This window comes from Tympanuchus pallidicinctus, unplaced genomic scaffold (genome assembly GCF_026119805.1).
Source record: "Tympanuchus pallidicinctus isolate F22 unplaced genomic scaffold, pur_lepc_1.0 scaffold2, whole genome shotgun sequence".
Lineage (NCBI taxonomy): Eukaryota > Metazoa > Chordata > Aves > Galliformes > Phasianidae > Tympanuchus > Tympanuchus pallidicinctus.
In genome coordinates, this window is record NW_026294721.1 from 21,753,284 (window position 1) to 21,766,977 (window position 13,694).

General features: G+C 43.0%; 1 protein-coding gene across 1 annotated transcript; it reads left to right on the forward strand.

Moving 5' to 3' along the window:
- Nucleotides 1-3,843: 3,843 nt before the first annotated feature.
- Nucleotides 3,844-8,521, forward strand: UCHL1 (ubiquitin C-terminal hydrolase L1). Its single transcript, XM_052682537.1, has 9 exons — nucleotides 3,844-3,986; nucleotides 4,075-4,086; nucleotides 4,294-4,422; nucleotides 5,327-5,477; nucleotides 6,736-6,821; nucleotides 6,897-6,944; nucleotides 7,323-7,392; nucleotides 7,749-7,807; nucleotides 8,103-8,521. The coding sequence occupies exons 1-9, from the start codon at nucleotides 3,954-3,956 to the stop codon at nucleotides 8,187-8,189; spliced, it is 675 nt and encodes a 224-aa protein (XP_052538497.1). The 5' UTR covers nucleotides 3,844-3,953; the 3' UTR covers nucleotides 8,190-8,521.
- Nucleotides 8,522-13,694: the final 5,173 nt, after the last annotated feature.

Sequence of the window (13,694 nt, forward strand, 5' to 3'; positions counted from 1 at the left end):
TGGGCAGGAGGCTGTGTGGGGACACAGCCAGGACAGCTGGATCCGGCTGACAAAAAGGATATCCCACACCATGTAACACTTCACTCAGCAATAAGAACTTTGTGCAGGGACTTCTTCCAGGAGACCATTGTTCAGGAACTGGCTGGCTGTCAGTCAGGTGGTGCTGACAGCTTTCAGTATCACTTGATTTTCTGTCTTTTTTTTAAACATTATTCTCCATACTCTCACACCATTTTATTTATTAAGTGTCTTTATCCCAACTCACAGTCTTTCTCATTTTTGCCCTTTTGATTTTCTCCTCTATTCCTATCCCAGTGTGGGTAGTGAGCAAGCTGTGTAGGGCTCAGCTGCCTACTGAGGTTAATGCATCAGACATAAGATTTTCTCCAGCATCTGTTCTGGGAGAAAGGCTTCCTTCAGTAAATCCCAATTTTCTATTTTTGAAAAGCTATATCATGTGGTATAGCTGGAACAACGACACAGAATGTAACATGCCCATTTCATGGAACCAGTATGCAAATGCAGTTGTGGTCAATTCCCCTACATCCATCCTTCACAATGATGCAAACACTGACAGGAGTAGATATCCTAACATAGAAGAAGATAGTGGTATAAAATAAAGCCTGCTTTAAGAGCTTTCCATACTGCATACTAGTTGCTATGTGATAGGAACTTGTCTTATTTCACAGCCGCATAGCTACCAGTCTACAAATGCAGTCCTTGTGAACACAACTTGCTTCAGCAGGCTTACAGCAGTCCTGTTTGCTATTTGTAAAGTCCAAAACAGAAACCATATCTGTCCTTGCTGTTATAATGCATACTCAACCAGACATTATCAGAACATTAACTGTGATGAATAGCAAGGATTCTCTCCTATCCGGGCAGTTAAATTTGGATTCATATATTTAAAAGCCACTGCCCATACTGCAGACATCTACACTTGAGCTGGGTCCTTCAGGCTCTCTTTATAATCAAGGAAGAGAAACTGCTATTTATGGATGACAGCTTGTCACCAACCAAAGCTAATATCTCTGTTTAGCTTATAAATATTTCTATTCAATTATTCTGGTGAGTTGATTCTACTGAAATATTGGAACGTACTGGGTTAAACTTGCCATTTACATCTGCATAATCAATGGATATTAAGATGTTACAATCACAAAATAAACATAGAATTAGGCAAAGTGGACTATGATAACAAGAGAGAATAAATGGAAGGCTTACCCTTATGCTGGGCTCACCACAAAACACCACAAGGAGGGATCTCCAGATAAGATCCTTCCCCACTGGTAGCCAGCTCTTAAATAGGTCTAGGAGAGGAGGGAGCCTGGCTCCACCCCTTCCAGCAGCACAGGTGAATTGCCTTCACCTGTGCTTCTCTGGCTGACTCATGGCTTGCCTCAGGTGATCAATCAGAGGTTCAGGCCGTGACTCAGTAGTTCCCATACAACATCTACTTGCACTGAAAAAAGATGGTATGAAAACTCCCTTTTTGCAAGGAAGTAGGTACTGGATAGCGTTAGGTAATGGACATGATACAGCACTCATTTTTACGTCACTTCCCAGAGGCAGACATCTTTATGCAACTGCAGTAGAATTTACCAGTTGTATTTATTGCTTACTTTAAAGTAATGTGTTGATAGATTTTGCAGATTATCCTTTAGAAATGGTCACTCCTGTTACAGCCCCTGTGTACTGCTTGCAGCACTGAGAGACTGCAACAATGCCTGCCCTGTTGTCTGCAGTCTTCCCAGCAGCCCAGATACAGGGTCCATCCCCAGGATGCCTGTAACCCCAGCATCCAAGCATCCAGCATTCAAGTAATAGTAATTACTGTGAGACAAGATGAAGTTATAACAACCATTTGCTATTTAAGTAAGCCAGAAATAAGATTTTCCTTGTCATTTTCAGCCTTCCTTTTTCCAGGCTGCAAGACCTGTGCTTTGCCATCACTTGGAGAAGCTGCGTGCAGTCCCTCCTACACATGTATTAGCAATCATTAGCATCATACATGTTAATTCAAGTTGCTTTGCTATACTTGCATCTTCCAGCACATGCACAGTTGATCACAAAAAGCATGGCAGCCAGAGATGTAATGTACACCAAAAAAAATATGTTGGACCACCTCGAGCTTGCACATAGATACCAATGATTTCAGCCAAACCCAAAAGGGCAAAAAGCAGAAATATAGGCTGCTGCCACTTACTGTGACCCCCTTCCCCATATTTCTTAGTTTTGCACAGTGTATTTTGTCCTTGCCTTTACTGTGATGGAAGGAATCAAAACGTTATGAGATGCATCAGTTTGAAGAGCTCTCAGGATGCCTTTAGACTGACCTTCTGCTCAAAGCAGGGAGATCAGACTTAGCAAGATCAGACCAGATTGCCTGGGGCTTTCTCATATCTGGCAATATCCCAGTTTTGCACAAAAAATATCAAGACCTTGCTATCCTGCCTATCGTTACTCAAGTCTTGCTACAGGTGCACCCAATGTGACACAGCATCTTGGACCCGCTGCAGTCACATGTCAAAGATTAACCTGTAAAATTCTTTCCCTAGGAGTTCACTGTGAACAGAGTGAGGTTGATGAATAGTCTCCATTCAAATACATAAGTGCAACACACTGAATGGAACAATACCCCACTAACTTAGAGGAGATGTAAAGTTTATACAGATTTGTTGGAAATTAGACATGCGCTTAGAAATTTTGCTGCACTGGTTTTCAAATCTTTCTGAAACAGGATGGAAAACAAAGGAGGCAATTACTAAAAAAGAAGCAGGTTGAAGATACTCGGCTGATTACTTTATTCAGTATTCACACTGTTTCATAGATTCAGATTGAGAGAGCGGGAGCTGCTCATCCTGGAGAAGAGAAGGCTCCAGGGAGACCTTATAGAGACCTTTCAGTATCTAAAAGGGAGTATATAAGAAAAAAGAGAGGAGATTTAGATTGGATATAAGCAAAAAGATTTTTACAATAAGAGTGGTGAGGTAGTGGCACAGGTTGCCCAGAGGGGTGGTGGATGCCCCGTTCATGGGTCAGGCAGGATGGAATTCTGAGCAACTTCATCAGGCTGTAGGTGTTCCTGTTCACTGCCGGGGAGTTGGACTAGATGGCCTCTAGAAGTCTCTTCCAACTCAAGCAATTCTAGGATGATAACAGTGAGGTTCACTGACAAGGCTCTGGCTATTTACCAGCAAACTGGGCAGTTACTTTAGTTCCTCAAATGAGATTCCAGGTATCTTGCAAAGGATGGCTTTGTTTCCTTGCTCATAGACATTCTAGATGAAAGACATTAAATGCAGAAATCCTCAGGTCACGAACTAAGAGGTAAGAAGCCCTGTATGTTACCATTAACCACAGCAGACTGCTCTTGAGGAACGGATTCAGACCGCACAGCTGCCATCAGCAGGCGGACGACAGCAGCCTTATCATCTTATTGTGATTTTCGCCACTATCTAATGCCTGCGTTGAATATCGATGCTGCCACGCACACTGCACACGACACATGCAGTAGGGCATCCCGATGCAAACACGTTCCTGACAACCGCAGCTCTGTTCCATGAGCAAGGCAGCGTTTTTGGTGAGCCACAGGGCAAGGCTTGCCCGCTCACCACCACTGGCCACTCGCAGGCGGGTCCAGGGCACCTGGTACCCGGTAAAGGCGTGGGATCCTTTCGCGGTCCGTGGGACCTGACCCGACGCCGCGGGACGGCGGGGGGAAGGCGGCCGCTTCTAGCACTTTCCCCGCACCGCCGGGCCGGGGTCCTCCCCGCGCTGCTCCGCCCTCTCCCCCCGCGGCGGCGCGGAGTGGGCCGGCCCGCCTCTATATATCGGCCGGTGGGCGGCTCCGCGCCGCAGCGTCGACGGCAGTTCGGAGCGGTGCGCAGGTGGTGCTGTGCGGTGCTGGGAACATCGCCGGAGCGGCGCGCAGGCAGCCTCCGTCCTGAGCCATGGCGTGGCAGCCCATGGAGATCAACCCCGAGGTGAGCGGGGAGCCGGGCGCGGAGGGCCGGTGTGGGCTGACCGCGCTGGCCGCGCTGACTCACCTTTCTCTCCCTCATTGTCTTCCAGATGCTGAACAAAGTGAGTCCCCGCCGCGGCCCGGCCGTTCCTTCTCCTTCCGCCCTCGGCGCTCCCGGACGGAGGTGGCCGCAGCTGCGGGGCTGCGCGGGGCCGCGCCCGCGGTTGGGCGGCGATGGCGGCGCCGCGTTGTGCTGTGTCACGGGGCCGCGGCCGGGGGGGTGTGGGGAATGGCGAGCAGCCTCGCCACTCGCTCTCTGTGCTCCGCAGGTGCTGTCTCGCCTCGGGGTGAGCCCCGGCTGGCGCTTCGTGGACGTGCTGGGTTTCGAAGAGGAGGCGCTGGGCGCCGTGCCCAGCCCGGCCTGCGCCCTGCTGCTCCTCTTTCCTCTCACCGAGCAGGTAGGTGCCCAGCTTTGGTGGGGGGGCTGTATTCGGCCCAGCTGCTCCTGGAACAAAACCCGTTGTCGGCAGCCGGGCTGCACCTGCTGTCAGCCGGTGCCCGCAGTGATCTGCCGGCATCAGCTGGTGGTGGTGGGTGTGGCTCTGCCGGGCTGCAGTGGAGTGATGTGGTGTGCCTGGCTGTGGCCTCCAGTCAGCTCCAACGAGAGAAGAATAAGGAAGAAAAAAAAGGCTCTTATTCTAACGTGCCTCCTATGCTTTTCTCTGTGTACTGGACTATAGAAAATGCTGTTAGCAGCCTTGAGTGTGAGGAGCGGTGATTCTGCATCTTGCTGAATCACTGGATCCAGGGAGGCCTGAGCTACGGCTGCATGGTAATGCCTATAGTGCAACATGCTGAGGAACTACAAGGAGGTACACTTAAAAATGAACTGTGCTTAACAAATGCTTAAAAGAAGGCTTATAACCTTTTATGTTGATCTACATGCTGTTCTGATGGGTATGGATTAAGGAAGGAAAGTGGTGTAAAGGTACAAAAGCAAGCTATTGTATAGATATGCTGAGTAGTCCCATCAAATAGGTAAAAACAATTGAGAGAGCAGATAAAGAGCCGATCCATTATATGACTTCCTTCTCAAGCTATTTCCAGTGTACAACACAGATGGAGAAACCAAGAACAGTCCTTTAGGATGTGATTAAGTCATGTAGGTAGTCCATTAAAGCTTGGCCTGCATCCAGGATACACAGATAATGCTTTATTGGATCTGTGCCACAAAGATGACTTTCTGGGTAAGTTCTTCTGTCTAGTCCTGGTAATGGCTCTCCTGTATGCCTGTCTCTGTGATTTTATACAATAAAAAGATAATGCTATATTGAAACACTGAAAACAATTGCATGTTCACAGCATGAGAACTTTAGGAAACAGCAGACTGAGAAAATAAAGGACCAAGAAATCAGTTCCAAGGTGTATTTCCTGAAGCAGACTGTCAGTAACTCCTGTGGGACAATTGGTCTGATACATGCAGTTGCTAATAACAAAGACAAAGTTAAACTTGGTGAGTATTAATATTCTAAAATACTTGAATTCCCAGATTTTTTACAGCAGTGGAAAGTTGAGTGGTTGTGAACTATAGAAGATACTTAGAAACTGAAGTTATACAGTGTGCATCCTTCCTCTCCTGGAGAGAAGCACAAATTGCAGAAGTGGCATTGACTCCTATCCTGGTAGAAAGCATTGCAGGACAGGGAAGTAAAGAGCAGGATTGACCAATATATTTACAAGTTGGAAACATCATGTTTAGAAATGACCATTGACACTGATACTGATGTGAACTGACCAGTAGATTGTTAATGCTGGTTATGTCTAGTGTAGGTGGACTTGCTTGATGTACTCTATAAATCAGTTCTAAACATGCATACCTTTCTGTGAGAAAAGCCATGTGGGTTGGTAATAGCACGGAAGTATATTTTCTGAAGAGGACAGTTTTGATTCTCCTATGTAAAAAGATACAAAACTAGTCCAGGTTATGGGTGGCTGGAAGCTCCTGTTTCCTAGGAAACAAGATCACAAATTCCTCTTAAAGGTTTGTCACTGAGTCTGGGTAATGTTTACTGTTCTGAATAGAGAACTGCAAAATAAAATAAATTCCTGCTGTTGTCTTGAAAATCTGAACCCCTTGCATGGTGTGGTATTTCTTATACAAAGTTAAAGGATGTGTGGAAAGAAAGCTAAGACCCCTGTTGCTTTACTCTTAAAAGACTTCTGAGCGTGCTCTGAATGTTATCAGTGTTACAACATGTATTTCAGGTAAGAATAGGAACTCTGTATATCTTAATGCTGTACTACTAATTCAAGCTCTGGAAAACCAAAGCAAGCGTTGGTTTTAGCATGAGTGAGTGATGTGTATGTCTGTAGATTTGCAATTTCAGAAAGGCAGAAATCAAGTGTGTTGTAGAATCTGCATATATATATATATATATATATATATACCAGCTATAGGATAATTTCTTTAAGACATGACTTTCCTTCTTCCAAATCTGCAGGGAGAAATGGAAAAAGCCAAAATCTATTTGTAAGTCTGTTTCAAGACAAGTATTTGGAGTGCCCTGAGGCACTTGGACTCTGGCTGTTTGTGCAGGTCATCAATAGCTTCTGGTGACTTGAAGTGGTAGTTGCATTATGCTTATGCTGGAGATGGTTCTAGGCTGAAAGTAATTGTTCCTAGTTAACACAGTGAGCACTGAGTGGTGTGGGCTGTTTGAACTACAACTGTTTTTCTAACTGTGCTGAAGAAAATCTTTAATCTTGTGCAGATGAGGGATCTGCCCTGAAGAAATTTCTTGATGAAACAGCTGATCTGTCTCCTGAAGAGAGAGCTAAGCGTTTTGCAAATAATAAGGTACATGAACTACACAAATAACTGTCAGCATCATCGCTTAAGGGATGCTATAACTTCTGTGTGCTTTCTCTTAAGGCTATACAAGAAGTCCATAACTCTGTTGCACAAGAAGGACAGTGTCGGGTAAGATATGAATGGGTAAAACCTTGGGAGAAGAGGCTATTGAAAGTGCTAGAGCAGTGCATTTCTTGTCTGGCAGATAGCTGTCACAACTCATGAAACAGGTTAAATAACTGATGGGTGAATGCGGGATTTCTTTATCAAACATGTTGAAAATTGCATTCAGGCTGCATCTGGGGGGCTGAATGTTAAAGCTTTGGCACTTCAATGTATTGTAACGTATGGAGGCCTTGCACTGGCTACTAAAGCTGAATCAGTTAATGCTTTGCTTTTGCGTTCTTCTAGACATCTGCTTTGTCTTGTAGCTACAAGTGGGATTTTTCTAAATGTAGTTGTAGGCTTCTCTTAGTCTAACTAATGTGTCTAATGGCCTGTCCTAAGGTTGAGGACAACAGTGTGAACTTCCACTTCATCCTGTTTGCTAATGTGGATGGACATCTGTATGAACTAGGTAAGTTCATGAGTGGTCTGGAATTAGGCAGGGTTTGCTTTGCACTGTATAGCAGTGTTGGTGGCTCTGGCTAAGAGCTTGATACTGGTGTAGCTCTCTAATGGCATTGTCAAAGCCAATTTATAATTTTACTTAAAGATTGCAGCTGAAGGTGAATTACACTGAATGCCTATATATTCTTGTAAAGTGACATTTCCTGTAGAGCTGGGAATACTGGGTTCCCTTCTCACTTAAACATGTATTGACAATTTCTTCTGACTGCGTTCACAGTCTGTACTGGTTTCTTACATCACTATATTGAATTCTGCTAATGCGTACTCAATAAGCTTAGTGAGTGATGGGCCTTTCTTTCACAGATGGGCGTTTGCCGTTTCCTGTAAACCATGGCACAAGCTCAGATGACTTGCTATTGAAGGTAAAACTTCCGTTTCCCTGCAAGTATGGCTTCTAAAAGGATGGGGGCACTCTTGCAGTGTATAGTGGTTGTACCTACTTGCTGTGCAGGCTGGTAACAAAGCAGTACTATACCACAGAGCTAGATACCTGTAAAGTGTATGTATTAAATGGTGTTACTAGACTATGTAAATCAGCTGTGGAGACCCAGAGCTCTGCAATGACTTAGGGTCTCTTTTTTTTTTTTTTTTTTTTTTTTTTTTTTTTTTTTAAGCAAACGCGTTCCAGTCATCTAAACAGCTTTTTTTTCTCTTAAGGATTCTGCTAAGATCTGCAGACAATTTACAGAACGTGAAAAAGGAGAAGTTCGTTTTTCTGCTGTGGCTTTCTGCAAGTCTGCCTGAGGCTCTGAAGGAAAGCACACCTAATAGCACACCAGTAAATGCAGTCGAAACTCCAGTGCTTCAGTACTTGTTAAACACAGCTGTTCTGGTAACTTAAATTGTTTCCACCCTTTGCTATACACAGAAGCAACATCACTTGAGCTTACGATAAAGGATGAGCTCAAGTTTTAATGTGAACAGTTTGGACACATGATGTCTTTAGACTCTGTTTTTTTCACATGTTGAGTAGAAAGTGCTTAACAGGGCTTGTTTAATCTGTGTCTATTAATGGAGCTGTTGGTTGATACTTCCTTGTCCTTAATAAGAATAAAACTTTCTGCTGGAAGACTAAATGGAGTTTATTGATCATTCCTCTTGTCCCAAGAGTTTCTTGTGGCATCCTACGAACCTTGTTTTGTAAAGGCCACTCAAAGTTCTTTTCAGGGCAAGAGGTTACTATTTGCCTAAGGTGAGCAGGTCAGCTGAGGCCGATGTATCTTCAAGACACTAGAGAAAGGCCTCTGAGTCAAGAGATGCCTTTGTGTCTGGATAATGAAGGCCAGGCCTGTACCATGCTTCTGTTAAAGCTTTTCCTGATGTCCAAACTCTTCAGCTGTAATTTCACATCCTTCTTTATACTTAGTCTGCTGGTAAGGTGCAATGAACGCATGCTGAAATGACAACTTGAAACAATCTGCTTTTACGGTAAGGTTGTTTGTATAGAAGCAGCAGTGCCCATTTAACTGATTCATCCTCTGGTAGGCAGCACTAGAACAGTTTTTTTCCTACTTGTTGCAAAAAGTAATCTGTCTGCTGACACAACATGTGCAGCCTGTTTGTGGGTTTATTAACTTGTTACTGTGCTAAGGAGAGCTATGGAAGAGATTACATGTTTCTTCCAAAATGACTGGAAAATGGGAATGTGGAGAGGTTGGGAAGTTGCAGTGAAGCTGCAGTAATTGAATTTTGAGTTGTAGAGAGAAATTTCAGGTTGGATGAATGGGAAGAAAGTGATAGGAAGGAAAGATTCAAGGTAAAACACTCATTAGCCTTAATGCTCTGATCCTCTTAAATGAAAGCTTTTTACATATTCATCTGCAGCTCCTTGCCCAAACTTCAGGTAACCATAAGAAAGTATTAAGTGTCCTTCAACCAAGGTCTACAAATGTACTGTCCTTGCTGGGGCTTCTGTGCAGTGTAGATTTCTGTTCTGTGGTGCTTGGTAATTTCGTATGTTCTGTAGGTAGCTGCTGTTTTGTTCCCTGTGAACTGCCCCTGGCTTTCAGGCTTTTTTGAAGAGTAATTCAAAATAGAAGCTTTGACTAAAGCCATGTGTAGTCTGAAAGTGTATTGAGCTGTATCTCATTGCTACTCTTAATTAAAGCATTATCAAAGTAAATTCAGATTCTGAAGCTTAAAAGATCAGAGTACTTCAATTCTAAACATCAGCCTCTTTCAGTTTTGGGAAGTTGAAAGTGTCAAGTTGCATGTTACTCTTCTTCAACAACATCTTTCTCTAGTTGACAAAACACAGATGAAGGCCTTTCATAGCACTTCTGCTACAGCCTCCTGCACTAGCAGAGCCCTACAGCCATTCTCTCTGCCTTTGCTGTGGCTCAGGCTGCCTAGCAACAAAGTCTCCCAGAGAGGGAACTGCTTGTGGCAGGATCACAGGGGGCTGGAAGGAGCAGCAACCATCAGATGTAGTAGAAATAGTGGAGTCCAGCCAGCTGTGTGCCATGCCTGTGGGACTGTGTTTTTGTTCTGCAGGGGGTGTTGCTGTTTAAGCTGTTGCCTTGGGTACCTATTGTAACTGTGCCTGTGAACTACTGTGTAGGCAATACTGAAGCTACCTGACAGTGCCTTTGAGTTCTGACTATATTTCTTATAGTGATTGCATCAGTGTGTGTTTGTTTTCTAATCTAGCAGTGTGTCTAGCAGAGCTAGTGAAATTGCTGTAGCATTTATCAAGCTTCTTTTTCCCCAGTCTTCTACTCAGGTTTCTAGATCTCAGGTCTACCAAATTTCAGACATCTGAATAATTTCTTCTTTTTGGAGAAGCAGGAGAATGTTGAGGCATTCACTTGTTGCTTTGGTACCCTTTGACTCCAGGTGCATTTTCAAAAGATGGAAGACTGGCAATTGATTATCAATCCACTTGTGCATCAACAGCAAGGTTGTTTTCATCTATTTAAAATTAACACAGGTGTCTGGCAAAGCACTGGACTTTCCCCTAGAATGAGTTGTTTAAAGGAAGAGAAATTACTAAGAAGATCCAAAGTTTCATGAGCTGTGATAGTTGTCTCTGGAGGTAAGGATCCAATTGGTAAGGATCTGAAAGCTGAATAGATAGGAGCTTTTGGTGTATTAATAGCTCAACTGTTCAAGGTATTTTAATACATTACAAAGTCAGCATGCTTAGAAGTGTGTATGCACACTTCAAATCCATCTAGAATAAATTGTAAGTAGTGAAGGATGGTTTTCAGTCATTTACATCGAGTTATAGACACTCTATAAGCTTTTTTTTTTTTAATGCATGTTTTCCAGCTAGCTTTACTTGCTTGCAAATGGCTTTTCAATTTTCATCTTTGTCCATTGTGTCACATTTTAGCAAAAGTATTGGACCAAGCAGTGCAAATTGCTGTAGGGTTTTCTTTCAACAAGCTATGATAAAAAAACTTTCTTTTAATGAAAATATGGTCTTCAGTAATTTGACACTCTTAGCTACGTCCTACATCAAGTGGAGCTCATTCTGCTTGTTTTCCTTCAATTTTAATCCTGAATCTCTAATTCTGAATAGAATTGTTATCTTAATTTCCTGCACATCCTCCATGATTAAATCAGCTCTTTTTGTCTTCTCATCCAAAGCCCAAAATGTTTCACCTCAGAACTCTCATTGTGACAGCTACTGAATCAGCTTGTGAAACCTGACAGTGTTCCATGCATCTCTAAACGAAATCAATGACTGGTTCTTGCCATTGCTGATCTTCCATATATGTGAGGATTTTACTGTGCAAATTACTTTATTTGAATCAGCAGGTTACTGAGGTTTTTCTACAGCCTTCCAGAAGTGGGTATTTAATATACAGAGCATTAGAAATGTTTTAGAAATATTTAGGATTTTCAGGTAGGACTTCAAGTTTATGTACCCAGGCATGCACATGGTAACTTAAAATCATATCCAGCGTTGTCTGTGCTCAACCTCTTCACAGTTCTCTGTTGGGAGCTGTAATTAGCCTGTTCTGCAGGTGGCAGTATTGGGAAACTTATGGCAATAAGTGTGATTCAGGAGATCAGCCACTCATTTATTTGAAGGTACACAGCTCCAGTTGGACTACTCACAAGCTAAAGTGCCCATTTAGTCAAATGTTAATTCAAGTTCAGTGCAACATCTGAAGCCTCTTATGCATTTCAATAGCCTTTGGCTTAGGTCCACAGCTTGTTTGTAGTTAATATAGCACGCACCACTTCATCCCCTGTACATTATGTTACTATCTCAATATTTATTTTCTTAGAGGAGTAAAGGAAGAGTGGAAATAACTCCAGTAGCAGCCAACTGTTGATGCTCAGATCAATCTATAAATACTTAAGATAATGAAATAACCTCAAAAGGGAAACGGGAGTACTAGTATCTGCTGCCTTTTGATGCAGAGGCACTGGGGAGTTCAAGTGACTGGCTGATCCCCTTAGCCTGTGTGCTGGAACTAGGGAGAAAAGATGGAATGGCAGTAAACTTCACTGTCACAGGTTCCCTTTTCTGTTGCTACCAACAACTAAGGAGAGACTGACGACAGGTCTGAAGCTCAGTGAGACTATGAACTGAGTGGGAACAATCAAGAACTTGAGAAAATGAAGACAAAATCCTAGTGCTGAAAGCCAAGTAACATGTTTAAATTCCTTGGTGACCAAAGGAATTAAAATATCATTTATATTTTTTCATTTTTTAAGTATTGCATAGGGTGATATTAAATTACTGGGAGTGGTTGATGCACCAAATACTTCAAACCTGAGGGATCTCAAGTGAGCATGAAATGAAAAGAACCCTACAGTTTAATGCAATGAGTTGCTGATCTCATCACCTGGCTGGAACCACACTGTGTATGGACAAGCTGGGATGCAGGGCCTTGGGGTTATGGCGGGTGCCAAATTGAGTATAAGCCTGTGTGTTGTGTGCTCATCATAAGTAAGGCAAATTGCATATTACACTGGGAGTTTTATTGAAGGGAGTGAGGCTGGCTGATGGAGGGAAGGTGCTATCCATCACTGCTTGGCACTGGTGAGGTTGCACCTGGACTGATGTCTAGTTTCTGGGACCTCAGTCCAAGGAGGATGTGGAGGAATCTGGAGAGGATCCAGCAGGAGGGTGCTGGAGATGCAGAGTACATGGCCTGCAAAGAGGGCTGATTGAGGTTGACTTTTCCAGTCCAGCATAGAAGACGCTAAGAGAGTATCTAATTGTACCATATAACTACTTCAAGGGCATTTACAAGGATTATAAAGCTAGCTTTTTGATAGCAGTAACCACAAAATGCGGCTTGGAAGGTTCCATTTGGGACATCTGGACACTAGATATGTACTTGTTTAAAGGGAAGTGGTTCAGTACTGGGAAAAAGTCATCAGAGAAATGATAACCCATCTCCAGCCTTGGAAGCTTGCAAAGCTTAGCTAGAGAAAGCCACAGCTGAAGTGATCCAGTATGGCCATTGCTTCTGAGCAAGGGATAGGATTAAATCATCTCCAGCATTCTGAGCATTGCAATTTATAAGGATGTACAGGACCCCTACTGGGAATGGAGTGCAGGAGAAAATCAGTGAATGCTTTATGGACAAAATGGGAAAAGAGACAATTCTTGCTTATTTCTCGTGAGTCATCCTTCTATTAGCACTGCAAATGCTGTAAGATAGTTTAATGACATTTCTCAGCTCCTTAAAAAGTTGCTATGCCTCAGAAAAGTACATGGAGCTCAATGTGTGGATAACAAAAAATGTAGAACTGATTTGAAAGTTTCTTGTGTAGTTTTTGCTTTTCAGATGTGGCTAGCAGATATTACAAGGCCTGCAGTAGGGTATAAAAAGTGAGGAGAGCTGCATGACATCAGAGGGACAAGGCTGGGCTAATGTGTTTTGGTAGGGTTAACATTTTAAGCTCAATACAACTTAAAAAAAAAAAAAAAAAAAAGACACTTCAATTGCTTACATTTGTTCAGTGTCAGACTGAGAAGCATTATTATTTGTGGCACTGTAACTAGACTGAACTGCATTTTCTCCTCAAGACTTTATAAGTATGCATGTTCAGAATCTTACCAGAACAGCTTCCACTCTTAATGTGTTTTTACTATCCCCACTGTGCAAGTAAGGAACTGAGACATAGATTCAGTGATTTGCTTAAGGTAGTACATCAAATTGATGGCGAAGTTGGGATTAAAACTCATTTTATAACCATGTACATTTTGTTTTTCAGGCAGAGTTTTATATCTGCACTAGTTTGGCTATGGGCCTGAGTTAATATATTCTACCTTTTAGCATG

Excerpts from the sequence above, each read along its gene's own strand:
- UCHL1 (XM_052682537.1), top strand. The coding sequence starts at position 3,954 with ATGGCGTGGCAGCCCATGGAGATCAACCCCGAG. Across the intron at positions 4,423-5,326 it reads TCTTTCCTCTCACCGAGCAG|CATGAGAACTTTAGGAAACA; the intron begins GTAGGTGCCCAG and ends GCATGTTCACAG. Across the intron at positions 7,808-8,102 it reads CAGATGACTTGCTATTGAAG|GATTCTGCTAAGATCTGCAG; the intron begins GTAAAACTTCCG and ends TTTTCTCTTAAG.